We start from the raw sequence: 26,447 nt of genomic DNA, 5'->3' as shown, positions 1-26,447 counted from the left end.
TCTCCAGGGGAACTGATCTCTATTGGCTGGAGATCAGTTGTAATAGCAGGAGACCTCCAGCTAGTACCTGGAGGTTGGCAACGCTAGGTGGGGGGTGGGCAGGAAGAGGCCAATGTTGCATAGAAAGTGAACTGACGTCTCCTGATGGGATGTCTTTCTTCGGAAGGTGTTGCACGCACTGAGTGTCGGGGCCGCTACTTTTGGATATGGATGGATAAAGCCACCGTAGGCCAGAACTCATGGCATTATGGAGTCTTCAGTAAGTATTTTGGTAGATTGGGTTTTTCAGCCTTGTTTCTTATCCAAGGCATGTAGAAGCTGGCTGGAATTTTACAGTTGGCAGCAAAGGATGGAGGAGAAGAACTCAATGCAGGGTTTTTGTTTTTTAATGGGGAAAATCCTAGTAATTATGTGGAGGTAATTCTTCTAAGATAAGTTTGCCAGCTCCAGGTTGGGAAATACCTGGAGATTTGGGGAGTGGCGCCTGAGGAGGGCGGGATTTGGGGAGGGACTTCAAAACCATAGAGTTCAATTGCCAAAGTGGCCATTTTCTCCAGGGGAACTGATCCCTGCCACTTGGAGATCAGTTGCAATTGCGGGAGATCCCCAGCCACTACCTGGAGGTTGGCAACCCTATTCTAAGAGGCCTGTGGCGCAGAGTGGTCAGCTGCAGTACTGCAGTCGAAAGCTCTGCTCTGAGTTCGATCCCGACAAGTTGGTTTCAGGTAGCCGGCTCAAGGTTGACTCAGCCTGCCGTCCTTCCAAGGTCGGTAAAATATGTTCTCGGCTTGCTGGGGATGAAGTGTAGATGACCCGGGGAAGGCAGTGGCAAAACACCCCATAAACATAGTCTGCTTAGGGTTAATTTGCTGCTGTTTGTTTTCTCTTTTTCTCCAGACAATCTTGGCCAACACATCCCTGTGACTGACCAGGTTGCTTCCCAGTGTGGCTTCACAAGTTCCACCGACCTGTACGGCAACCCAGAGATCAGAGTGTCTTTCCTGGCATGTTCTGTCCAGAATCTGGTAAGCCCTGTGCCTTGGGGATGTTACAAAGTACTTGGTTTCCTAGAGTACTCCAGGGTGTTGAATTTACAAAGCCAAAGTGTTTATTTGGGCTTTGAGCTTTCAAGAATGAAGTGCTGTCAAGTTGCAACTGACCATACAGAGACCCCATCCTGGGGTTTTTGAGGCAAGAGAGGAGCAGAATGAAGGGGCCATTGAGTATTGTTTCTTTTCAGTTTGACCAGGAGTTCAGCCTGCATCTGCAGGTGGAAGTAACCAGTCCGGTGAATGTGGCTTACAACGTGTCCATGAATTGTCCCCTTGGTGCCCCATGGAGCCCCCGGGAGATTGTCTGTGAAGAAAACTACATGGAGGTGCGTTGGGAGGGTGGCTGTGTGCTTCCAGGCACTGAAGGGACTTGGCTGTGTACACACTTGGGTTAAATAGTCGACTTGCATTCTACTTTGGCTTGTAACAATGGTGTGGGAGCCAGGAAGGTGTAGTGGTTAAGAGTGGTGGCTTGGAGCGGTGGAGTCTGATCTGGAGAACCGGGTTTGATTCCCCACTCCTCTATTAGGGTTCTCTCAGCCCCACCTACCTCACAGGGTGTCTGTTGTGGGGAAGGGAAGGTGATTATAAGCCGGTTTGAGTCTCCTTTAAGGGGTAGAGAAAGTCAGCATATAAAAACCAACTCTTCTTCTTCTAACTGTAAAGCCCCGGCTGCTAGATGGCATCATCTTGGTTATGCAGGATTACTTGCGAGGAGGGTTAGTAAGCTTGTGGCAAACCTTGCTTCTTGCCCCCAAGCCTCTGTTTGAAGAGTTGGGTCACCTGTTGTAGTCCTGAAAGACCACTTGGTTAAATGTGTTAGCTGACATGGAGTTGGAGACTTGCTGGGGAGTGCTGAATCGGCTGACCCGGGGCTTCCGTTTCAGGTGTCCGTCCGGCGTGCGGTCCCGGGAATAGCAAACGAAGCCCTGAATGAAGATTGGATTGCCGTGTGGCCTGTGGTAAGGAACTGGGGCGCAGTGTGATATGCGGGAAGGAGACAGAAACCAAGGGAAGTTGGGCTGGCATAAGGAGAGCCTAGTCCTGAGACTCTAACCACTATACCACATGGTTCCTTTTGCAGGCACAAGGGGCTATCAACCAGGTGTGGCAAGTGGTCTTCCACTTCCAGAACGGCTCCCTGCAGAACATGATGGCCACTGAGGCCTACGCCTTGGGCTTCGGGGTCAACACCACAGCGACCCGCGTCCTCTTCCGCACACCCTACAGCACGCCGCAGACGGAAATCTCCAAGGTAAGCAGTGGGCAGGACTGGTGGCTTCTGGGTAGCTTTGATACAAGGAGGACTCATTGAATCCGTGATGGTGTATTTTGCTCTTCTTAGGAGCTTGGGGTTAATGTTCTAGGTGGAACGCCTGACCTTGAAAGGTTTGGTCTGAGTACTGGAGCTAACTTTGCTCCCTCCCTAGGTTCAAGGCCTGGAAATGGAGGTTGCCCGTGCTACCATCTTCTACAAGCAGGCCTGGATGATCCTGATGGTGGACACAGCCGTTGCCTGCCCTATTAGTGAGTCTTTGGCTCGGGGCCGAGTGGATGGCACAGGGTCGCCTGCTCTGGGTTGGGAAATACCTGGATATTTTGGGTGTGGAGTCTGAGGAGGGCAGGATTTGAAGAGGGGAGGGACTTCAGTGGGGTATAATGCCATAGAGTCCACCTTCCAAAGTTGCCATTTTCTTAGGGTTGCCAACCTCCAGGTAATAGCAGAAGATCTCCTGTTACAACTGATCTCCAGCCGGCAGAGATTGCTTCACCTGGAGAGAATGACTGCTTTGGCAATTGGACTCTATCGCATTGAAGTCCCTCCTCTCCCCAGATCCCGCCCTCCTCAGGCTCCACCCCCAAAATCTCCCGCCGATCGTGAAGAGGGACCTGGAGAGCAGTTGTAATAGCCAGAGATCTCCAGCCCCCACCTGGAGGTTGGCAACCTAGGGTGGCCTCTTATCCTGAATGGGTGGAGAAAATGGCTGCTTTGGAGGGTAGGAATCCATCGCATTTTACCCTACTGGGTTCCCTCCCTATGCCCCCCAAATCTCCAAGTATTTCCCACCCCAGAGCTGGCAACCCTACATAGTCTGAACATGTCCCAGACTCTTGTTTTTCTCCTGCAGACCCTCCGGTTTTCACGGCCTCCATGCTGAGCTGGGTGACTCCACGGATCATGCCATCTCTGGTGAAGTTCCCAGACCTGTATCAGGATGAAACCATAGAGATGGGCCTGGATGGGCGTGTGATTGATGCCGCCACCGTTGCGAGGAATGGATACAACTTCCTGATGGATGCCGACTTCGTCAGCATCTCTGTCCCCATTGGGGCCTCTGGAGGGCTCATTGAGGTCAGTGTGAGAAGGGGGAACGTTGACCAGAATGCCTCGGCGCTGGTCAGGAACCAGCTCTTGTGGCCTCTCTAGGAAGACAGACCAGACAGGCTGGTTTTGCAAATCTCAGCCGGGTGTCGTTCTCTCCGGCCACTTATGCATGGAAGGTTTTGCCTTGGATTTGCCGCGCTCTAGATGCATTTTTCCCCATCTCAAAACTCTGCACGGGGGCTTATTGTTGAGTTTTGAGAATTCGGATGGGGAAAATGTGCATCTAGAGAGTGGCAAATCCAAGGCAAAACCTGCCATGCATAAATGACCTCCCTCTTTCTGTTTCTTTTTCTGCCTCAGTGGAACTGAGTTCTGGCTTGTCCCCCAGTTATGAGAGATGGGCAGGATTGGTGAAAGGTAGGGTTCCAACCTCCAGGTGAGGCCTGGAGATCTCTTGGAATTAGAACGTATCTCCAGCTGGTGGTGATCAGTTCCCCTGGACAAAATGGCTGCTTTGGAGGGTGGACTCTATCGCATTATACCCTTCTGGGGGTCCATCATTCCCCAAACCCCTTCCTTCACAGGCTTCCCCCCCCAAAAAAATCTCCAGGTATTTCTCAACCCAGAGTTGGCAAGGGAGCTGCTTCCATTGGGAGCCCCTTCCTCTGTCTGACTTGTGCCTCAGACTGCCAAATTGGTGTCAAAATGTATTTGCTTACTTTGCTTCCAGTTGTATCGCATCAACTCAAGCTGGTTTTCGCAATTAAGATAATGCAATAAAATACAATCAATGCAATATTACAAGGTTACAAACTTGGAGAACAAGGGAGTTCAGACAGTGTAATGTACAATAAACAGTGTCATATATTTAAACGTGATTGCAACATTTTTAACAATCTGTTTGGTTCAGACATGCCTTACATTGGGTTTGGAAATCTCAATGGTACTAGATGTTCAAATTCACTGACTTGTTTCTTAGATAAGGAAAAAAACATAAGATATTTGCATATATCCAACCACACAGTTCTTAAGCCTTCGGGAAAGGTGTGATTTCCCCCCCCACAGCTTCCCCCCCCCAAGGATCAGCTGATATTCTCAGTTCCTAAAGTGAACAGGTCTGAGAAATTAGACTACGTGATTTAACAGCTTCACAGCCCACACAGTGTAAATGGTATATGTTAGTGTTTTTCATTTCAGCTGCATAAATTGTTGGCCTGATTGGTTCTTGTAGGTTATCCGGGCTGTGTAACCGTGGTCTTGGAATTTTCTTTCCTGACGTTTCGCCAGCAACTGTGGCAGGCATCTTCAGAGTAGTAACACTGAAGGACAGTGTCTCTCAGTGTCAAGTGTGTAGGAAGAGTAATATATAGTCAGAAAGGGGTTGGGTTTGAGCTGAGTACTGTCCTGCAAAAGTAATGTGCTAATCATTGTCCTGTAAGTATCAAGATAATGTGCTAATGAGGGTATGGTATGTTAATATGGAACCATTGTATCCTGAAGTGATCTGTTAATGTGTGTAATCCAAAGCTAATCTGTATGGCTATTGTTGAATGTTGCCTTTGTCAGTCTGGAGGTTTTTCAGGGCAGGAAGCCAAGCCTTATTCATTCTTAAACTCTCCTCTTTGAGTGAATAAGGCTTGGCTTCCTGCCCTGAAAAACCTCCAGACTGACAAAGGCAACATTCAACAATAGCCATACAGATTAGCTTTGGATTACACACATTAACAGATCACTTCAGGATACAATGGTTCCATATTAACATACCATACCCTCATTAGCACATTATCTTGATACTTACAGGACAATACTTTTGCAGGACAATACTCAGCTCAAACCCAACCCCTTTCTGACTATATATTACTCTTCCTACACCCTTGACACTGAGAGACACTGTCCTTCAGTGTTACTACTCTGAAGATGCCTGCCACAGTTGCTGGCGAAACGTCAGGAAAGAAAATTCCAAGACCACGGTTACACAGCCCGGATAACCTACAAGAACCAATGAACTCTGACCGTGAAAGCCTTCGACAATATTTTATACTTTGCTCCAAACACAGCATGTTAGTATATTTGTTGCTGTTCTCCCCAAAGGGACCCCAAGCGGCTTACTATGACAGAAAAATACAACAAACAATTGTCTAGGGGTGGTCCCCAGTAGGCCAGCTTGCCAGGGGCCCTTGAGCTCTTGTCAAAGGGCTTGCATCTCTGGCCACGCCTGAGCTTTATACCTGGAGACGTGAAGGGAAAAACAAATGCCCAAATATTGTCGAAGGCTTTCACGGTCAGAGTTCATCAGTTCTTGTAGGTTATCCGGGTTGTGTGACCGTGACCACGGTCACACAACCCGGATAACCTACAAGAACCAAATGCCCAAATGTTACAGCGTTCTGCGAGGCATTCTTTCCTGCTCTCTCTCTGGAACCCAAGTTGCAAGAACGGGAGGACTTGGGTAGACAGATGTGCAGAAGTGGGAGATGGTGAAGGAAGGATGCAGTCTCCCCTAGCAACAATTTCTAGGTGTGCCTGCATCTCCCTGGCGCTTGGGATGCTATTGCTGCCGCCTCTTCTGCTTGCAGAGCGAAGTGATCGGCAGCCAATATGGCGTAACGTACCGCATTAAGCTGCTGCTGGACCGCAGGTGGCAAGGAGATGCGAGCGACCGGACCCGACACCGCAGCCTGAAGGACATCCACACACCCTTTGCCCCTCAAGTGCTTGTGCTCATCAACAGTAAGCCTGCTTGGGTTATGACCCCGGGGGCAGATTGGGAAGGAAAAACTTCCCTGGATGGTGGAAAGAGGGAGGGCCAGTCAGCCCTGTACCTTTCACAGCTTTCCTGGGCCCGGCCAACTTCATGCTGTGCCCGGCTCTGCTGGTCTGGGTAGGGTTGCCAACCCCCAGGTGGTGGCTGGATATTTGCTATTACACCTGATCTCCAGCCGATAGAGATCAGTTCCCCTGGAGAAAATGGCCACTTTGGTGATGGGACTCTATGGCACTGAAGCCCCACCCCAAACCCTGCCCTCCTCCAGCTCCGCCCCCCAAATCTCCAGGTATTTCTCAACCCAGAGCTGGCACCCTATCCCCTGGGTCATGCACAGACAATCTACCTTGGGCTGGACCAACCCAAGGGGAGGGCATGCTCCATTGGTAGGGGTTGCCAGGTCCCCTTGGTCACCAGCGGGGGGCGGGGGGCGGGCTAGGTTTGCCAGCTCCAGCTTGGGAAATTCCTACTGATTTTGGGGGGTGGAGGCTAGGGAGGTCGGGGACCTCAGTGGGGTACAATATTGGAGAGTCCTCTCTCCAAAGCATCCATTTTCTCCAGGAGAGTTGTTCTCTGTAGTTTGGAGATATGTGATTCCGGGAGGTCCCCTGGCCCCCCCACCTGGAGGCTGGCATCCCTATCCATCGGCCCTCTGGGAAATTCCCTAGTGACTATAATGCCTACAAAGTCCTTTCAGTGCTTCTGGGATATACTTAAGTTCAGGTTTCAATTTTCCTCAGAGGAAAGGAAACAGCCCTAGTTGGGACCTACTGCTAGGAATCCCACTCTGTTGAGAGACAGAGAATATTTCAACCCCTTTGTCAGACAACCAGACAGTAATTCCTGAGGTAAACGTTAGAGTGATTTATTTTCAGCATTAGAGTACTTATTGTTCCCAAATCACCTATCTAAGTAAATTAGGGAATCACTGAGGGGGTGGGATGTGTAAATAGCAAAGAAACGTTGTGCCAAATGGAGAAAGATATTTAAGTGGGCAGCCAAGGCAGGAAATAATTCCTGCCTTAACTGCCCACTTAAATACCTCTCTGTTTGGAGAAAGATATTTCTCCTAAGAAAGTTATGCCTCCTAAGAAAGTTAGAACCAGCTGAGGGGAAAACAGTGGTGGATAGTGAAGAAAATGCATCTGATACAAGGGGAGGTAGTTGTGAATTTCCTGCATTGTGCAGGGGGTTGGACTAGATGACTCTGGTGGTCCCTTCCAACTATTATTCGAACATAGCCTGTCAGATGACTGGAGATCCAAACTAGAAATGGCTAAACTGGAAAGAGGAGAGAATCTGAACTGACAAACTCCTGGTCCCTCCTTTCCAGGCACTGTCCCGGAGAAAGGCTACTTCGACGTCAGCTTGGGCAACTTCCTCCCTGATGTGGCGCTGGTGACGGTGACGATCGGCGGCAAGCTCTTGACTCCTGAAGAGCTCCCGAGCCGTGGCTGCAACCTGGCAGAGGCTCCCCATCCCAACGGCACCAGGGCCTTCACTCTGAAGGTCCCTTTTGACGATCCTCTGGTTCAGCAAGAGGTAAAAGGCAGAGTGTGGAGGTAGATCAGCAGGGTGACGTTTACACACCTGGGAGTTAACAGCAGAGCGAACCTTCTGCTCACGCCAAGGGGAGAAGGTCTTCCTGCCCTATACAGATTCTCATTCAGGGGAAAGTCTCCTGAGCTGAATTGTTTGTTGTACTGAAATGTTGCATTCTTTAGTCTTCTAACAATATGGGAACACATATTTTTATTAGTGTCCTGGCCTGGATGGCCCAGGCTTGCCCAATCTTGGAAGCTAATCAGGGTCAGCAGTGGTTGGTATATGGATGGGAGACCACCAAGGAAGTCCAAGGTTGTGATGTAGAGGCAGGCAATGGCAAACCACCTCTGTATGTCCGTTGCCCTGACCTGGATGGTTGAGGCCAACTTGATCTCATCAGCTAAGCTGAGTCCACCCTGGTCAGGACTTCGATGGGAGACCACCAAGGGAGTCCAGGGTTCCTGTGCAGAGGCGGGCAGTGGCAATCCACCTCTGTTAGTTTCTTGCCTTTAAAACCCTACAGGGTTGCTGTAAGTTGGCTGTGACTTGATGGCACTTTCTACCACATACCCTGCTTCTTTCCTTCAAGTGACTTTTGATATTGTTCTCCTCTCCTCCGTTTATCCTCAAAACAACCCTGTGAGGTAGGCTGACTGTGTGACAGGCCTGAGGTCATGCAGCAAACTTACGTGGCAAAGCAGGAAATTTAATATCTGGGTCTCCCAACTCCTTTGCCAACACTCTGACCACTATACAAAAAGCAGGCAAAGGTTCCCCCTGTTAGATGTCTACACAACTTGGTGTTAAATCTCGTGTCCAGCACCAGTGGTCCATCGAGTGCAGCATCCGGTTGCTAACCCCTGCCTGGCGGCTGTTTCTCAGCACTGGATAATAGGAGACATTCCGCCTGTGAACCTGGAAGTCCCATTCAGCTATCACAACCAATGGCCAACAACAGATCTGTCTTCGTAAACTTGTCTAGCCACCTGGTTTAATTCTCTGTTCAGAAGCAGCACGGCCCACAACCAGTGCCTCATAGATCAATGCATATGCATCAGTGCCTAAACAGACAAATAACGAGAGCGTTGTAGAAAGCGCTGGCAAAAGTGGAGATGCTGGGGATCGAACCCAGGACCTCATACATGCAAAGCATGCGCTCTACCACTGAGCTACATCCCCAGGATGTTGCTCATGTTTCTAGAAGAGATGTAAAGAAAAAGAAGAGCTTCAAATTCTGATCTGTGGTAACAGGTAGCCACATTGGCTTGAAGCAACAACAAAAAAAGGCTATGCAGTTTTGAAATTCTGTCCTGGAAACACAGCGTCCTTTGTGATATGTGTGGACTTGAGGTTTTCTCTTCTGCAGTATCTGTATGACAACATCCGGAGATACACGTTGCCCCTGGTCTTCACCCTCAACCTAGTTCCCAAGAACAAGCCTCTCGTCCACCCTGCCATCATTGAATGCGAAGTCCCTGATGTGGGTGAGTCTTCAGTAGGGTTGCCATCTCTGGGCTGGGAAACTTCTGCAGATTTGGAGGTAGAGTCTGGGGAGAGCAGGGTTTAGAGAGGGGAGGCACGTCAGTGTGGAGGAGCATAATGCCATAGAGTCTACCCTCCAAAACAACCCTTTCTGCAGAGGAACCCTAGACTTCCTTGATGGTCTCCCTTTCAGGTACTAACCAGGGCCAACCCTGCTTAGCTTCTGAGATCTAATGAGATCAGGCTAGCCTGGGCCATCCAGGTCAGGGTGATAGAGTTATATGGCCTCCAACCTGTTAAACTTAAAATTATAGATGTAATAGAACTTTATGAAAGAAGTGGTTACTTCTTGCAAAAAAAAAAAGTATGTAGCAGCTTCTTGCTATAAACTTCAGGGTTTATGAACAGCTTTGAAACCTGGAGTGTGGCTTTCTCCTAACTCTCCTTGCCCTCAATGTCATTAGTCCTTCCAACCGTCGAGGGCTTCTGTGAGGTGGGAAGGATCAGCCTGGTGATGACCCATGGCAATCTGGATCGCTACTGGGTCCCATATGTTGGGAATCTGCAGCTGACGGGCAAGGTAGCCGAGTCCCAGAACTACACCGTGTGGGACGATGGCAGCCGTTTCCACTTATCTGTCCCCCTCCTGGCATCTGGCTTGGTGTACGAGGTAGGTGTGGGCTGGGGTGTCTTGGCCTTGTGTTGGGGAACACTCTTTTTATGGCAGCTGGCCCAGATGCACGTGGTTGTGTGGTGTAGTGGTTAAGAGTAGTGGACTCTAATATGGAGAACCAGGTTGGTTTCCCCACTCCTACACATGAAGCCAGCTGGGTAACCCTGGGCTAGTCACAGTTATCTCTGAACTCTCTCAGCCCCACCTACCTCACAAGGGGTCTGTTGTGGGGAGAGGAAGGAGATTGTAAGCTGGTTTGATTCTCCTTAAAGGGTAGAGCAAGTTGGCATATAAAAACCAACTCTTCTTCTTTTTCTTGTACAGGATATCTCTCTTCAAGGAGTGACCGCCCGGCTCGACTTCAGTCTGAGGGATAACAAGACTCTATCTGCTAAAATGACCTTTCCAATTTCTTGCATCTTCCCTGCCGAGAAACTCATCGGTAAGTAAAGTTCTGGGGATTTTAGTTCCTTTTGTTATATGGGAGCAGTTCCCACAGGTGTGATAGTTTCAGAGGGCAGCTGTGTTTGTCTGCAATAGGAAAGCTAGGTGTGAGCCTAGTAGCACCTTAGAGACCAACAAGAGTTTTGGGATATGAGCTTCAAGTGTCAAAGCTCCCTTCACCAGATACAAGCAGGAATGGAAGTCCCTCGAGTCCTTATATTCCTGTCTGAAGGTGGGAGGGGTCTTTCAAAGAAAGGAGTCAGGATGCATAGATACAGTACACATTGTAATCAGTTTGATTACCACAGGGGAGAAATGCTAAGAGCAGAAAATTAGCAGCTGCAGTGAGATCAGAATCCTATGTCCCTTTTCAGCCCTGGGGGGGGGGGGACATTTTTCTGAATCTGTGAATGAACTCAAGTTGAGCAGCCTCACATTTTAATCTCCCTTTGAAGCTTTTCTGTTTGAGAACTGCCAATAAGGCCAGCAATGGAATGCCCTGGAAAATTAAAATGTCCTCCCACTGGCTTTTGTGTTGTGATTTTTAATGTCAGATGTTATGTACATTTATTCTTTTGGTGTAGGGACTGACCTGTTCCTTCGATATAGAGAACAGAAGGGTACTTCTGACACTTGATGGCATATCTCCCCTTGAAGTTTTAATCACACCACAGGTGTGATGGGAGTGTTCTAGGTCTTGGCTTTGAACAGGGCCCCAGTCAAATGTAAGGCCAGGAGAGACCAATGCTTTTTAAAACTGTCCTTGTTTAAGAGTATGAGGTTGTGGCAGGAAACAAAGGAACTCTCCACCTAGATCTTCCTACCAGGGGACCTTGATTGCTTCCCCGGGCCAGCTGCGGCCCTGTAAACAAGCACCATTCAATTTTAAATTTAGAGATTGTTGGTTTTAGCTGGGGATTGATCTCTGTATATTTTTATTGTGCTTTATGGTGTTTTTATCTGATGTTAGCAGCCCTGAGCCCGGCTTTGGCCAGGAGAAAGGGCGGGATACAAGTATAAAAATAATCAAAATAAAACAAATCAATAAACCTAAGGGGGCAGTTTCCATAGCAGCCCAATATGGTACAGTTGTCGTCTAGTGAAAATGCGGTTATAGAGGTAACAATACTATACCCTGCAAAGGGGGTATAATACTGTTACCACCATTTATAAATGCATTTTCAACAGATGGCGATTGTAGCCTGCAAAGGGTACAGGAAAGATGTGACTGACTGGTGGAATCCAGGACCAGTATATCTACTTAAAGGCATTTGGATAATAAGGAATGGGGAGAAGTGACCTTTTTTCCGCAAGAGACCCTGGAGAGCTGTCAGAAAACAATACTAAACTGGATGGGACAGATCTTGTTTCCATATAACTTTGAATGACCGTGCTGTTGTTTTGGGCTCAGTGTGTCTTCCCAACGGCACAATGGCAGCCACCGTGCTCAGTCTGGACACCAAACCTGCCTTGGACCCCAGGAGAACCCACCTACGAGATGAGAAATGCGGGCCGGTGGTGGCGGATGAATCCAGGGCCCTCTTCTCTTTCCCGGTCGCCACCTGCGGCACGACAAGAAGGGTTGGTAGGACTTTTTTTGCAAAACCTTCTGGGGAGGAGAAGGGTTAAGATGCAGGGGGGCCGGAGGGGCTCGTTGGCAACCCGAGAGTGGGGGCTGTTTGCCAGGAACTTCCTACTTGGCTACAGGGCCCAACTTCAACCCTCTCCCTTTTCCTGAATCTTGGGCCCTTTGTAAGTTGCTGTTCTAGAGTGCTGAGGAATGTCATCTGCTAGCTTATATGGTGTCAGAGGGTGGCTGTGTTCTGCTGTAGAAGAGCTGGATTCGAATCCAGTAGCACCTTAGAGAACAACGAGATTTCTGGGGTATAAGCTTTCGAGAATCAAAGTTCCTTTTGTCAGACACGAGGTATCTGGTATTTGATGAAGAGAGCTGCGACTCTTAAAATCTTGACAGCAGAAGATAGGACTCGCAATAATGGGTTTAATTTGCGGGTGGAAAGGTACCGACTGGATTTGGGGGGGGGGGATTTACAGTAAAAGTTGTTCTACGGTGGAATCGGCTTCCTAGGGAGGTGGTAAGCTCCCCCTCACTGGCAGTCTTTAAGCAGAGGCTGGACAAACGCTTGTCAGGGATGCTCTAGGCTGATCCTGCATTAAGCAGGGGGTTGGACTAGATGGCCTCTATGGCCCCTTCCAACTCTATAATTCTACCCTGAAATTCTTGTTGATCTGTACAGTGTTACTGGATTCGAAGATAGCTTATGTGAACTACCCTTCTGCCTGCTCTTATTACCCATTCTTCAGTCTGATTGCACCCTTGAGTATGAAAACAAATCAGAAGACCGAAGAGTCCAGGAGTTAAAACAGTGGCCTTGTGGGAACCCTGATTCCATAACAATGTGGACAAGAGCATTCAGAACGTTTGGAATGGGCACAGTCCATGTTGGGGGTGTCAGTGATCCGATTTCTGTCTTTCATCCCTGACTTCTGCTTGGGTGAGGTTCAGTGGGGGAACATCTGCTCTGCCTCCAGAAGGCTCCACCTTCCATCTTCAACATCTCCAGTTAGGAAGAATTGGGCAGTAGGTGAAGTGAAAGTTCTCCTGCTTCAGACCTGGAGAGCAGCTGCTGGTCAAAGTGTAGACAATATTGACCTTTGGTCTGCATTAGCGTAAGGCAGATTCATGCATGTTCTGGACTTGGCCACAGAGCCAAACATGGAATCCCTTTCTGGTTCTTTTCCTTTCAGTTTGAAGGTAATTACTTGGTATATGAGAATGAAGTCACCTTCAAGAGACAAATGATTCCAGAAGCAGATCCAGTTATTACCAGGGACTCCCAATATAGGTAAGCCTCGAACGATGGGCAGTATCTAAAACAACCAGTCCATTTATATTTCATTTATTCGTTTAAAGAGAGCCAGTGTAGTGGTTAAGGTGTCAGATCACAATCTGGGAGACCCAGATTCAAATCCCCCCCCCCCCACTCTGCCATGGAAATTTGCTGGGTGACCTTGGGCCAGTCATACACCCTCAGCCTAGCATACCTCACAGGGCTGTTGTGGGGATAAAATGGAGGAGAGAATGTTGTAAGCTGCTTCATGTCCCCGAGGGGAGAAAGACGGGATATAAGTAAAGTAGAAAATACCCGGTTTTCCCTTTGTCTAGCTGGTAACGACAGACCCGTCTGAAATGCCTTCTTTGTGAGCCTAATAGTAAAAACAGAGACAAATGGGCGCACACAAGCCATTTCAGTGCGCTGTTGGCATGAGAACTTGGCACATGCCCTCTGGGGGTTAAAAAAAAAAGAGCAATAGTATCCCATCCTTGAAGATGTGGCTGGAAAAGGAGTCCCCATGGACCTCTTCTGAAGAAGAAGAAAAGCTGGTTTTTATATCCTGCTTTTCTCTACCTGAGGAGCCCCGTGGCGCAGAGTGGTCACCTGCAGTGCTGCAGTCCAAGCTCTGCTCACGACCCTGAGTTCGATCCCGACGGAAGTCAGTTTCAGGTAGCCGGCTCAAGGTTGACTCAGCCTTCCATCTTTCTGAGGTTGGTAAAATGAGTACCCAGCTTTCTGGGGGTAAAGGAAAGATGACTGGGGAAGGCACTGGCAAACCACCCCGTTAAAAAAATCTGCATAGTAAACGTCGGGATGTGACATCACCCCATGGGTCAGGAATGACCCGGTGCTTGCACAGGGGACCTTTACCGTTTTTCTCTACCTAAAATTCATTGGGCTATACATGGTTTGGTACTGAGTAAAGCCGGTGGCTCAGGTGTGCATTTGTATTCTTTTCCTCTAGTCTGACTCTGCGCTGCCGTTACCCCCTAAATGAGACTCTCAGAGTCTGGGCTCAACAACTCATGGGGGGCATGGTTACACCTGTGCCCTATGCCTTTGGGGCCAGAGGTAAGAGAGATGGCACATGCCACTGGTTGTCTGGATCCTGCAACTAGGCTTCTAACTAAACATGGTGGGATGACTGGTCCCATTGGGAGGAAAGGCGTGGTATAAATGAATTAAATGCATTTAGTTAAATGTTTTAAATTAACTTCACTGCTTTCCTCTGAAAGCCCCTCTCGCAGCTTACCGGCAGGGAAGATCCATGGATGACCACGTCTCCTTCCAGAAGGCAGGTGATGTTTTGGCAGGTGAGACCTTACACACACCCAGCGGTCCCGAATCAGGATAGTACTGTTTCAGTAAGGATTGCTGCATAGTGATATCTCAATTAGACTGGTTTCTCTAGCCCAGAAAGGCAGCCGATCTTAAAAGAACCCTTTGCAAAAATACCTCAAGCATGTAGGAAACATCTAGTGAAGACTCATATTAAAAAGGTCCAGTATGGAAAGTTGGGATCTATCTGTGAGAAGCTTATTCCTCCAGATGCTTATCCAGTTCTGTACCAAGAGCAAAGGGGAAAGAAGGCAGCTCAGTTCTTTTTGGCACCAGCATCATGTCGTCTTTGATTTCTGTCTGCTGGCCCTGTGGATGGCAGGATCTGTGTAGACCATTTTTGTGAATGTTGTCAAGGTGTGTGTGATGGAAGATGTTTTCATGGGAGCTGTGCAGCCTTTGTGTCTCCAACAGACATGGAACTAGAGTACTGCGACTTTTCACAAGGGAGAGACCATGGCTAGAGCATCTGCTTGGTGTGCAGAAGGTCCCAGCTTCGTAGAATCATAGAGTTGGAAGGGACCACCAGGGTCATCTAGTCCAATTCCATGCACAATGCAGAAAATTCACAACTCCCTCCCACCCACACACCCCAGTGACCCCTACTCTATGCCCAGAAGATGGCCAAGGTGCCCTCCCTCTCATGATCTGCCTAAGGTCATAGAACCAGCATTGCTGACAGATGGCCATCTAGCCTCTGCTTAAAAACCTCTAGGGAAGGAGAGCTTACCACCTCCCAAGGAAGCCTGTTCCACTGAGGAACCACTCTAACTGTTAGAAAATTCTTCCTAATGTCTAGACGGAAATGCTTTTGATATAATTTCAACCCGTTGGTTCTGGTCTGACCTTCTGGGGCAACAGAAGTTCAATCCCTTGGATCTCCGGTTAAAAGAACCAGGTCACATGTGATGGGAAAGACCTCCTCAGCCTGAGACTCTGGATTGCTGTTGCCAGTCTGAGAGAGACAATATTGACCTTGATGGACCAAGGGTTTGATTCAATATAAGGCAGCTTCATGTGTGCTCACAACAATGTACCCTGCCACATGTTTCCTACTTCCACAAACACTAATCTTACCTTTTTTGCTTGAGCCAAACTCTGTATACAGTCTTTTCCAAAGCAGAATGAAACCTCCAAATTCAGACCTGCCATGCAGTAATCGAACTTAGGAGTCGGTGTAGAGCTTCAGAGCTAGCTGTGTGCACGGCCTTGCTTCAGCTATATACCCATTTTATTTTGTTTTATTTTCAGGAGCAGCTGAACCAATGAGGTTCTGGTTTCCAGTCCTTGGCGTGGCTCTGTTTGGAGTTGCCTCATTGGTAGGCGTAAATGCTTAACCGTTAACAAAATAAAATACCTTTAAAAAAAACCTTTAGAATTTCTTTTCTGAGTTTTTAATGGGTGCAAGAAGAAAGGATTCTAGTACGTAATGTGACTGGGTAGATTTCTCCAGTGTAGGTCTCAAGGAAGGGGCAACCCTGTACCTGGACTGTACCATTTCACGTACAGAGGCTCATATGATATATTCTCCACCATTTAACTAGATTATAGAAGAAGAGTTGGCTTTTATTCTGACTTCCTCTACCTTTTAAGGAGAATCAAACTGGCTTACAATCACCCTCCCTTCACCTCCCCACAACAGACACCTTGTGAGGTAGGCGTGGCTGAGAGAGTTCGGAGAGAACTGTGACTAGCCCAAGGTCACCCAGTTGGCTTCATGTGTAGGAGTGGGGAAACCAACCCTGTCCACCAGATTAGCCTCCGCTAAGGCAACAGCAAGAGTGGGGAAGGGCAAAAAGGGAAACTGTGTCCTTCTTGATCAGTAACATTTGTAGATGCTTCTTAGGGTCAAAACACACAGCCTTTGTTTAAAATACATATAACAACGTAGCTGAAGGTTGAGAGTATTCCAGAGTCACTACTGGCTTTTTGGTCGAAGAGGGGGGGTTTAACCTCCTTGAAACATGAGTAAAGGTGGGAGATAAATGTTTTAATAAATAAACTTCTCCCTATTCCACATAAACAGCAGTTCAGCTTTACATATATTGTGAATCTCATTAGCGGTGTGCCTAATAAAAGCATCGAAGTAGTGTGCCAGACACCCATAGAAGAAACCAAAACAAATCATTTATCTGCATAAGAACATAAGAAAAGCCCGGCAGGATCAGACCAAGGCCCATCAAGTCCAGCAGTCTGTTCACACAGTGGCCAACCAGGTGCCTCCAGGAAGCCCACAAACAAGACGACTGCAGCAGCATTGTCCTGCCCGTGCTCCATAGCACCTAATGTAATAGGCATGCTCCTCTGATCCTGGAGAAAATAGGTATGCATCATGACTAGTGTCCATTTTTACTAGGAGCCATGAATAGCCCTCTCCTCCGCGAACATATCCACTCAAAAGAACATAAGAAAAGCCCTGCTGGATCAGACCCAGGCCCATCAAGTCCAGCAGTCAGTCCACACAGTGGCCAACCAGGGGCCTCTAGGAAGCCACAAACAAGACAACTGCAGCAGTACTGTCCTGCCTGTGTTCCACGGCACCTAATACAATAGGGATGCTCCTCTAACACTGGAGAGAATAGGTCTGCATCATGACTAGTATCCATTTTAACTAGTAGCCATGGATAGCCCCCTCCTCCATGAACATGTCCACTCCCCTCTTCAAGCCTTCCAAGTTGGCAGCCACCACCACATCCTGGGGCAGGGAGTTCCACAGTTGAGCTCCGCCTTGAGTGAAGAAAGACTTCCTTTTGCCTGTGCTGAATCTCTCCCCCTCCAGCTTCAGCAGATGACCCCGCCTTCTGGTATCACCAGAGAGGGAGAAAAAGCTTCCCCCCTTTCCACTCTCTCCACACCAGCAGCTTTCGTGGCTCACAGCCTAGTCCGTCAGGCAGATCTGCTCTTGCGACAGATTGGCACGGGGTCTACCTCTCTGCAAGCTCAATGCGTGTAGTGGTAAACGGGGGTTCGTGGGGGAAATAAAGACCCGAACCGTTATTTCAAGAAAACAGTTTATTCTGGCAGCTGCGACCCAGAGGCCCGAATGGGCAGAAATCTCTGATCATACTGAGGTAGGGATATTTATCCAAATTCAAGATATGACAGCCATCAACATTCAGGGCATATCTGATTGTAATACAGACAGAGAGGCGGCAGTATAGTCACAGTTTCACCCAGTTCTTGTTATGGTTCACTGTAACCCTCTTGCCCCAATGACTAGCACACAGGCACACAGAGATACCCTGCCCAGCAACAAGCTATTCCCTTGCTGTCCTAATACATTTCAGTACATTTACAGAAAGGAAAAGAGATTATTACAAATTGCAAAATCCGTGGATCTTCCATAGTCAGGGGAAGTCTACCTTGCTGTCTCTGAAGAAGTGAGCTGTGGCTCACGAAAGCTCATACCCTACCAGAAAATATTTTTGCTAGTCTTTAAGGTGCTACTGGACTCTTGCCCTTTTTGACTATTGCTGTCTCATGCAAGAGGGCATCCTAGAAGTCCTGCCCGCTGGACTTTCAGCCAACTTTTTTTTTGGGGGGGGGGCATGGAAAGATCATCCGAAGTTTGCACAAAGTGTAGGGGGGGGGATTCTTCGTGTTTCTTTTCCTGGCGCCGGAGGGGGGGCGGTGGCGTGACGATCTGCCCTCCAGCAAACAAAACTGGGCTTCTTCTCCCCCCACGTGCCTCTATTCAAGGACGGGGGGGAGGGCCGCCGCGGGTGGGAGGAAGGGGCTCAGCCAATGGGGAGGGCGCGGTCTGGCGGGCCGGCCAATCAGAAGGCCCGCTCGCCCTTCTCGCGAAAGGCGGGGAAGCGTGTGCGGAACTCCCCCCCACCCCTGGCCGGGAGCGCAGGGTCGCCCCCGTGATCGCAGGCGAGCCAGGGTGGATCCCCCCCCGTTGCTCAGAGCCAGCGAGAGAAGGAAGAACAGGGACTCTTCCTGGGACCGCCAGGTAAACTCCATGCCACGCGGGGTTCGCGCGTTCCCACGATACGCAGGGTGCACGTCGTTAGGATCTAGGGGCTTCCCTGCGGAGCTGGGGCTTCTGGGGTGGGTTGCTGCCAACCTTGGCCCCCGACAGAGAATTTCTGCTAGAGAGCGGAGTAGGGGACAAGGAAGCCGCGCTCTTTCAGACGTGACCTTTTAACGCGTGCAAAGCAGATCCGTGCAAAAGGTCACCACTCAGGTCGGGTGCAGATGCGTGGCCTTTCGCATATCAAACGGCGGTCAGTGCTGGTGCCTTATGGTGTTGAGATTCACACACGCACGGTTGGTTTACCTGCGCTGGAAGATGGGCAAGGGAATCGCTTGTGCTGAGCCCATCGGAAAGCACTGGCGGTCGTGTTAAAAGTTCAGTGTGCTGGTAGCATGTGCAAGGATCTGTTTCTACCGACAAGACCTTGGGCAGATGATGAGAGGGAGGGCACCTTGGCCATCTTCTGGGCATGGAGTAGGGGTCGCTGGGGGTGTGGGGGGGAGGTAGTTGTAAATTTCTGCATTGTGCAGGGGGTTGGACTACTGGATCAAAGCTTCTTAAACTGTGGGTCGCCACCCCATATGGGGTCGCGTAACTGAATGTGACGGTCAGGAAAAATTTGGCAACGATATAAATCACATTTCTTTATGATTTATTACCAGTAAATACCCGATTTATATGCCTATATACCTGGGGTCACATAAAAATTTCTCGAGCGAAAGGGGTCACGAGTGGGAACAGTTTAAGAAGCCCTGGACTAGGTGACCCTGGTGGTCCTTTCCAACTCTATGATTCTAAGATCCATAAAGATGTAGTGGTCCCGTTGTAAATAAATGCACATGTGTGAATTAGCAGCAGTTATAACTCCCTCCTATGGATCACTCTATAATGGGTATGTTGACAAATGCAGGTATTACATGTCATCTTCTTAGGGGGAAAAGGTGTTTTCCCTGTTTTGTATTCTTTGTACATATGAAGGCCCCAATCCAGCTAAAGTCAGTCACTACATGCAATCTTAAACAGAGTTATGCTCTTCCAACCACTGTTTTAGGATTGAAGCCCCATTCAAATTAATGGAACAAATTTTATGTTTTATTTACTAGGTGGTGTTGGAAAGTACTGTCAAATTGCAGCTGACTTAATGGTGATTCCTTGTGGTTTTCAGGGCAAGAAATGTCTAGAGGTGGTTTGCCATTGCCTGCCTCTGCGTGGTAGATCTTATGAGATCAGGCTAGCCTGGGCCATCCACATCAGGGCATTTACTTACTTAATTTCCATCTCACTTTCCACAGTGGCGTATAAAACTTTCCTTCTCCACTGTGTCCTCACAACAACCCTGTGAAGTAGGTTAGGCCGAGTGTGTATGACTGGCCCAACCTCACCCAGCCATCTTAAATTGCAAAGTGGGGATTTGAACCTGGGTCTTCCAGGCCCTAACCCGGTGCTCTAACCATTACATCTTGCTGGTGTACAATTAAATTGGATGCTGCTGTCCGGAGAAATTGTGGGGATAAAAATGGGGGATAGGTGAATAATGGGCAATTCATGGGAGGGAGGGCATCTTGGCCATCTTCTGGGCATGGAGTAGGGGTCACTGGGAGGGTGGGGGGGAGAGGTAGTTGTGAATTTCCTGCATTGTGCAGGGGGTTGGACTAGATGACCCTGGTGGTCCCTTCCAACTCTATGATTCTATGTAAGCTGCTTTAAAGTGACAGACTTCTGAAGAAGCAACCGTGAAACAAGGACAATCGTGAAACTTATGTTATCTGAGTAATGTTATTTGTATATAAGTTCGTCATTGATGTTACAATATAAAAGTTCATAAATGGATCGACAAATACATATAAAACAGTTTCATGTTTGCATTGCGGCGCTTTTTTTCTAGTTGTTTAGTCCAGGGAACGTGGGCTGAATTTGCTCAACAGAGAATGCCCTGGTATCGTTGCAATATAGCAGTTGTTCTCAATGGAGCTAGCTTGTCCGGATTGAAGAATCCAGTCGCAAAAGATTGCTACAGCTCAGTGACGTGTCTGTGCGTAACCCAAACCAAGGGCATCTTCAAAAAGAACAGCAACAAATTGCATTTCTATTGAACAAATCCCTAGCTATGTACTTTGGATGGTTAGCTATGTGTGTGAATTGGTAAAGGGGGCGTATAGAGGGATCTTTCCTAAACGTGACCTGGATGAAGCAAGAAGCGGGAACGATTGACAGGGCACTGACATTGAGTTGCCGTTGTAATTTTTGGCAAGTTGCCCTTTCTGTCCCCTGCTGTCCTTTGTGGATTGTATTCTGTGACTGGAGAAAAGTACCTTGAGGCGGATGATTCCCCCCCCCCCCCCGAGACTCATGCATGTAATCATATTTCAGCGTGGCGTAGGGGTTAAGAGCGGTGGTTTGGAGTGGTGGACTCTGATCTGGAGAACTGAGTTCGATTTTCCACTCCACATGAGCAGTGGACGCTAATCTGGTGAACCGGGTTGGTTTCCCCACTCCTACATATGAAGCCAGGTGGGTGACCTTGGGCCAGTCACACTCTCTCAGCCCCACCTATCTCACAAGGTGACTGTTGTGGGAGGGGAAGGTGATTGTAAGCCGGTTTGATTCTGCCTTAAGTGGTAGAGAAAGTTGGCATATAAAAACCAACTTCTTCCTCCTCCTCGCTTACGCTGGCCTGTGTTGGATGGTGCAATCCTGGAAGCTGAGCAGGGTCGGCCCTGGTTATCGCTTGGATGGGAGACTGCCAAGGAAGGCCAGGGTTGCTAGGCAGAGGCAGGCAACGGCCAACCACCTCTGAACGTCTCTTGGCTTGAAACCCTACAGCAGGGGTGTCAAACTCATTTATTATGAGGACCAGATACAACATAAATGTCACTTGATCAGGCCGGGCCACATGTACAAAATTTTTTAATGCCAGCTACCGGAGATACAAACTTTATAGAAACTCAGAAAAAGCCAATTAATGATATTATTTTTTTGCTTAAAATACAAACATGCTTAAAATTTTAAATATTTAACCGTCTTTGATCATTGACCGCTTGGCCCCAGTAGCCTCGGTGTTCACCCTGTCTTCTTGTCCTGCAGAAGGCCCTTTCTAAACCATCCTAGTGTGGTGTAGTGGTTAAGAGCGGTGGTCCGGAGCGGTGAACTCTGATCTGGAGAACCGGGTTCGATTCCCCACTCCTCCATGTGAGCTGCAGAGGCTAATCTGGTGAACTGGATTTGTTTCCCTGTTCCTACACATGAAGCCAGCTGGGTGACCTTGGGCTAGTCACAGTTCTCTCCCAACTCTCTCAGCTTCACCTATCTCACAAGGTGTCTGTTGCGGGGAGGGGAAGGTGACTGTAAGCCCATTTGATCCTTGTGGTAGAGAAAGTCAGTATAGAAAAAGTATAGAAAAAGCAAATCTTCTTCTTCTTCTAGACAGCCACCAGCCATAGGATCTCACCATGGTGGTGCTGCATTATTACCAGCGGCCTGGCAAGGCAGACAGTGGTCTCGACAGCCTTTTGCGTTCAGCGCAAGCTGCCTTGGGCGACGGCGTCCGAGCCGTACAGAGGGAATTGTGCTTCAATGTTAACTGGACAGGTACAGAAGTGGGAGCAGACAGTGGGGAGGGGCCGTGGCTCAGTGGAAGAGCCTCTGCTTGGCATGCAGAAGGTCTCAGGTTCAATCCCCGGCATCTCCAGTTAAAGGGACCAGGCATGTAGGTGATGTGGAAGACCTCAGCCTGAGACCCTGGAGAGCCGCTGCCGGTCTGAGTAGACAAGACTGACTTTGATGGACTGAGGGTCTGATTCAGTAGAAGGCAGCTTCATGTGTTAGATGTTTCTGATATAAAATGGAGAGAGAGGAGTGAGGGTTGGCTCTTGTGTGGGAAAGTGGGTTGGTGCTGGGTGGTCCATCCCTTCTGGGAATGTTGGGTAACTTGCCTGTTGGCTTATGGGTAACTGGTCACATTTCTCTCTGCTTTGTGGTCAGGGCGAGCGCTCCCAGACTCCAATGCGACTGAGCTTCTGCAGTGGATATTCAGGTGCCCCTTTGAAGAGGGGGACGTTGCCACTAAGACCTTCCTCAGCCCGACCCCTTCGGATCTGCTGATAGAGATCGGACCCCGGTAAGTCAGGGTGCACAAAGCGTATCGCATTGTATATTGCAGAAACCCTCAACCTTTTTGAGGCTGTGTGGCACCGTTAGGATTCTGACATCGGTGTGGCGGGGGCAACTGCAAAAATGGCCGCCGCAGGGGGCGGAGCCATCCGCACAATGTCAAGGGGGGAGGTGATGCATAATTCTAAGAGCAGCTCTTCAGTGTTTCAGGCAGAAGCTGTGTTTAACAAGAGGCCCTTTTAAATGAGCATACTGTTTGCAAATGTGTTCTTGCACACAAATAGCTTACCTGCAGGCATGCAGCAAAGATCCTTGTGCTATGGCAGCAGTTGCTGCCAGTCAGATCTCCAGTGGCCAGTCAGACGCCCGGCTAGCAAAAGCCCCACCTGTCCCTTCCCACTTTCTAAAAACATTTGTCAAGGTGTCGGCAGGCTTCATGGTGCCCGGGGGTATTACCCTAGGGACCCCTGGTCTATTTTTATCTCTTCACTGCATTTTTACCATGCTGTTCCTCGAAGGCACTAGGGATGGCATACATAGTTCCCCTTGCTTCACTTTTATCTCACAACCACCCTGTGAGGTAGGTTTGGCTGAGAGAGCATGGCTGGAGCGAGGAGGGGGGATTTGAACCCAAGTCTCACTGGTTCTAGTCTCACTCCGACCACTACAGTATACAGCCTGTGTCATAGAATCATAGAGTTGGAAGGGACCACCAGGGTCATCTAGTCCAGCCCCCTGCACAATGCAGGAAATTCTGACCTACCTCCCCCCCACACCCCCAGTGACCCATACTCCATGCCCAGAAGATGGTGTCTTATAGCAGAAGGGAGGAACAACCTGTGTATGAGAGAGAATTCGAAATCAATATTTGCATGCAGTGCTAAATGGATTTGGGGCGATTGCAGGCTGAACTTCTCCACGGCAGCTTCCACAAATGCTGTCTCAGTGTGTCGCGCAGCTGGACTGGAAACAGTGGAAAGGATCGAGTGTTCTCGTCGCTATCTCATTAAGGTAAGCATTGGCCTTTCTCCCCACAAACAGTCTTTTCTTGACAGGCGTTTCCACTTCCCACTCACCCCCTAGCAGGTTTCTAGGATATGCATGCATTCGCTGTAACATAGGAAAAGGGCTACTGAGCCAGTGTGGTTTAATGGTTACAAGATCAGAGAGACTTGAGTTCGAATCCCCACTGTACCATGGAAGTTTGCTCGGTGACCTTGGGCCGGTCGCGTACTCACCTACTTCTCAGGGTTGTTGTGAGGATAGAAACTCAGGCGATGAAGAAGAAGAGTTGGTTTTTATATGCCGACTTTCTCTATCACTTAAGGAAGAATCATACCGGCTTACAATCACCTTCCCTTCCTGTCCCCACAACAGACACCCTGTGAGGTAGGTGGGGCTGAGAGAGCTCTAAGAGAGCTGTGACTAGCCCAAGGTCACCCAGCTGGCTTCATGTGGAGGAGTGGGGAAACCAACCCGGTTAATCAGATTAGCATCCGCTCGTGTGAAGGAGTGGGGAATCAAACCCGGTTCTCCAGATCAGAGTCCGCCGCTCCGAACCACAACTCATAACCACTGCACCACGCTGGCCCTCTTGTCAGGGATGCTTTAGGCTGATCTTGCATTGAGCAGGGGATTGGACAAGATGGCCTGTACGGCACCTCCCAACTCTATGATTCTATATGGATCTTCTTTCCCCCACTGTATTGTGTGGGTCTGATGCTTCATGCCGAAGGTTCCCCCTGCCAAATCGACTGGCGTTCTGCCCTGATTGGGAACCCTTTGCCTGGCAGAGACCACGCCTTTGTCTTTCAGTGCGACCAGCGCCCATCTTCATCTCAGGAGGCCTCTCTGGTTGCTTCGCTACATGACCGCATGACCGAGCAGCGCTACCCGGAGCCCATCAGTAGCTTTGACATAGCCGTCCGCCCTGAGCCGGTGTTCCACGTCGATATTCTAGGAGAAGGGAGAGCTGCCCTGGTGAAGGCCAACAACCAGTTGGGTATGAGACGCCGAGATCAAGATGGTTAGAGGTGGCCAAAGCTATGAGACTGTGGTGTGAGTAGGTGTTGGATAGATAGGGTTGCCAACCTCCAGGTACTAAACCAAAATAACAGTCACCCGGTGCTGTACTGAGAGATGCTCAATCAAAATAACAGCACACACAATATGTTTTATAGCAAACACAGAATATATTAATATGGAAGTGACAAGAACATAGGAAATAACTAACTAGCTAAGAACATGCAAACTGTATACAGACAAACAAGTGGTACTGAACCAATCACAAAATATTATTTACAAATATATACAATGTGCAAATAGGTCCCACAGCACTATATATAAATTCAATAATATATCTTTAGGATCCTATAAATACAGAGTGAGGTAAACCGTATGTGGACTTGATAAGCCTCAAGCGCATGGTAAAAATCCTTAGTTTCACCCGTAATGTTGGAGCTGATATGAGTCCCTTAAAAGAGTAATTCCAAGCGTCTGGTGGGGCCCACAATAGAAATACTGTTCAGGACCGCATAGAAGGTACGCAAATCCCAGGTATTCTTTTGCGTTTCACCAAAAGAGGCTTCATCAGCCTGCCTGTCTGTATACGGTTTGATGTTCTTAGCTAGTTAGGTATTTCCTATGTTCTTGTCACTTCCATATTAATATATTCTGTGTTTGCTATAAAACATATTGTGTGTGCTGTTATTTTGATTGAGAACCTCCAGGTACTAGCTGGAGATCTGCTATTACAACTGATCTCTAGCTGATAGAGATCAGTTCACCCGGAGAAAATGGCTGCTTGGGCAATTGGACTCTATGGCATTGAAGTCCCTCCCCTCCCCAAACCCCTCCCTCCTCAGGCTCCACCCCAAAAACCTCCCATTGGTGGCGGAGGGACCTGTCAATCCTAGCTAGGCCCTTATTTTCCAGCTGCACATTCTGCCCACTGAAAAAAAGCTACCCTGAAAGTACAATTCTCTTTTGTCTTGATCCCCTTGGGTTTATAATACTCTTTATGGTTGGTGGAAGAAGGCGAAGAGAGGAAAGGGACGTACCATAGAGCAAAGATAGCTGCATCGGTTTCACAAACACTCCTCTGTCTTGCAGGGCTGGCTTTTGATTCCTGGGATCTGGACTTCTACACAAGCCTTTTCCAGAAACTTGGCAGGAATCCCACCAGCGTGGAGTGTTTTGACCTTGCCCAGTCAAACAGGTATCGGCTTTGCTTTATTATTTATCAATTTACTTTATTCCTACCCAGAGGGGACCCAGAGAGGCTTGCATTTGTTCTCCTCGCCTCCATGTAATCCTCACAACAACCTTGCGAGGTAGGCTAGGCTACAAGTGTGTGACTAGCCCGAGGTCCCCCAGCGAGCTTCCATGGCAGAGAAGGCACGTTAAGAATGAACAGGTCTGTCAAAGGCTGAATTGCCTTAGGAATAACAATATAGATGAAGTCACCTGATGTTCTAGAGTCCCTAACATTAATTGGGTGCGAGGACTGAAAGCAGAGGGAAAACCTCCGCCCACCTCTTCCCTGGGACTTCTCAGATGCGTCTCTCGTTCCCCTTCTGTGTCCTCTGCAGCGAACACAGCCGGCATTGGTTCTTCAAAGGACGCCTCGTGGTGGACGGGGAGGAAGTCAAAGAGTCCCTCTTCGAGTCCATCATGAAGACCCAGGAGCACAGCAACCCCAACAACGTCATCAAGTTCTGTGATAACAGCAGGTGGGTTTTCTCCCCAAAATGCTGAAGATAGGGTGGTTGGATCACAGGTAGCATCCCCATGCCCAGTTTCCATCACAGAGGAGGAGTAGAAGGATGCTTATTGGGGTCGCCATGGTAATTGATAATGGTGACTGATAATCACTAC

The 26,447-nt window shown here is 48.7% G+C and overlaps 2 protein-coding genes and 1 non-coding gene across 3 annotated transcripts in view; 2 read left to right on the top strand and 1 right to left on the bottom strand.

Moving 5' to 3' along the window:
• The first annotated feature begins 210 nt into the window (after nt 1-210).
• LOC130490263 (uncharacterized) lies at nt 211-22,582 on the top strand. The gene is made up of 17 exons (XM_056864089.1): nt 211-259; nt 898-1,025; nt 1,241-1,378; nt 1,940-2,014; nt 2,137-2,314; nt 2,490-2,579; nt 3,182-3,450; nt 5,955-6,108; nt 7,476-7,684; nt 9,054-9,171; nt 9,634-9,839; nt 10,167-10,284; nt 11,698-11,867; nt 13,056-13,153; nt 14,109-14,215; nt 14,392-14,457; nt 22,443-22,582. The coding sequence occupies exons 1-17, from the start codon at nt 211-213 to the stop codon at nt 22,580-22,582; spliced, it is 2,313 nt and encodes a 770-aa protein (XP_056720067.1).
• TRNAA-UGC (transfer RNA alanine (anticodon UGC)) lies at nt 8,795-8,866 on the bottom strand. Its single transcript has one exon. It is a non-coding gene; the product is annotated as a tRNA-Ala (tRNA).
• A 1,852-nt stretch (nt 22,583-24,434) lies between the features above and the next one.
• Nucleotides 24,435-26,447, top strand: part of PFAS (phosphoribosylformylglycinamidine synthase) — a 31,577-nt gene continuing 29,564 nt past the window's right edge. The window contains exons 1-3 of the mRNA XM_056863484.1: nt 24,435-24,573; nt 25,683-25,788; nt 26,162-26,302. Of these exons, the coding sequence (XP_056719462.1) occupies nt 24,447-24,573; nt 25,683-25,788; nt 26,162-26,302 (374 nt within the window). The 5' untranslated portion in view covers nt 24,435-24,446. The remainder of the gene's footprint in view (nt 24,574-25,682; nt 25,789-26,161; nt 26,303-26,447) is intronic.

Source organism: Euleptes europaea, chromosome 18, assembly GCF_029931775.1.
Source record: "Euleptes europaea isolate rEulEur1 chromosome 18, rEulEur1.hap1, whole genome shotgun sequence".
Classification (NCBI taxonomy): domain Eukaryota; kingdom Metazoa; phylum Chordata; class Lepidosauria; order Squamata; family Sphaerodactylidae; genus Euleptes; species Euleptes europaea.
This window is presented reverse-complemented; position numbering and strand designations above follow the sequence as displayed.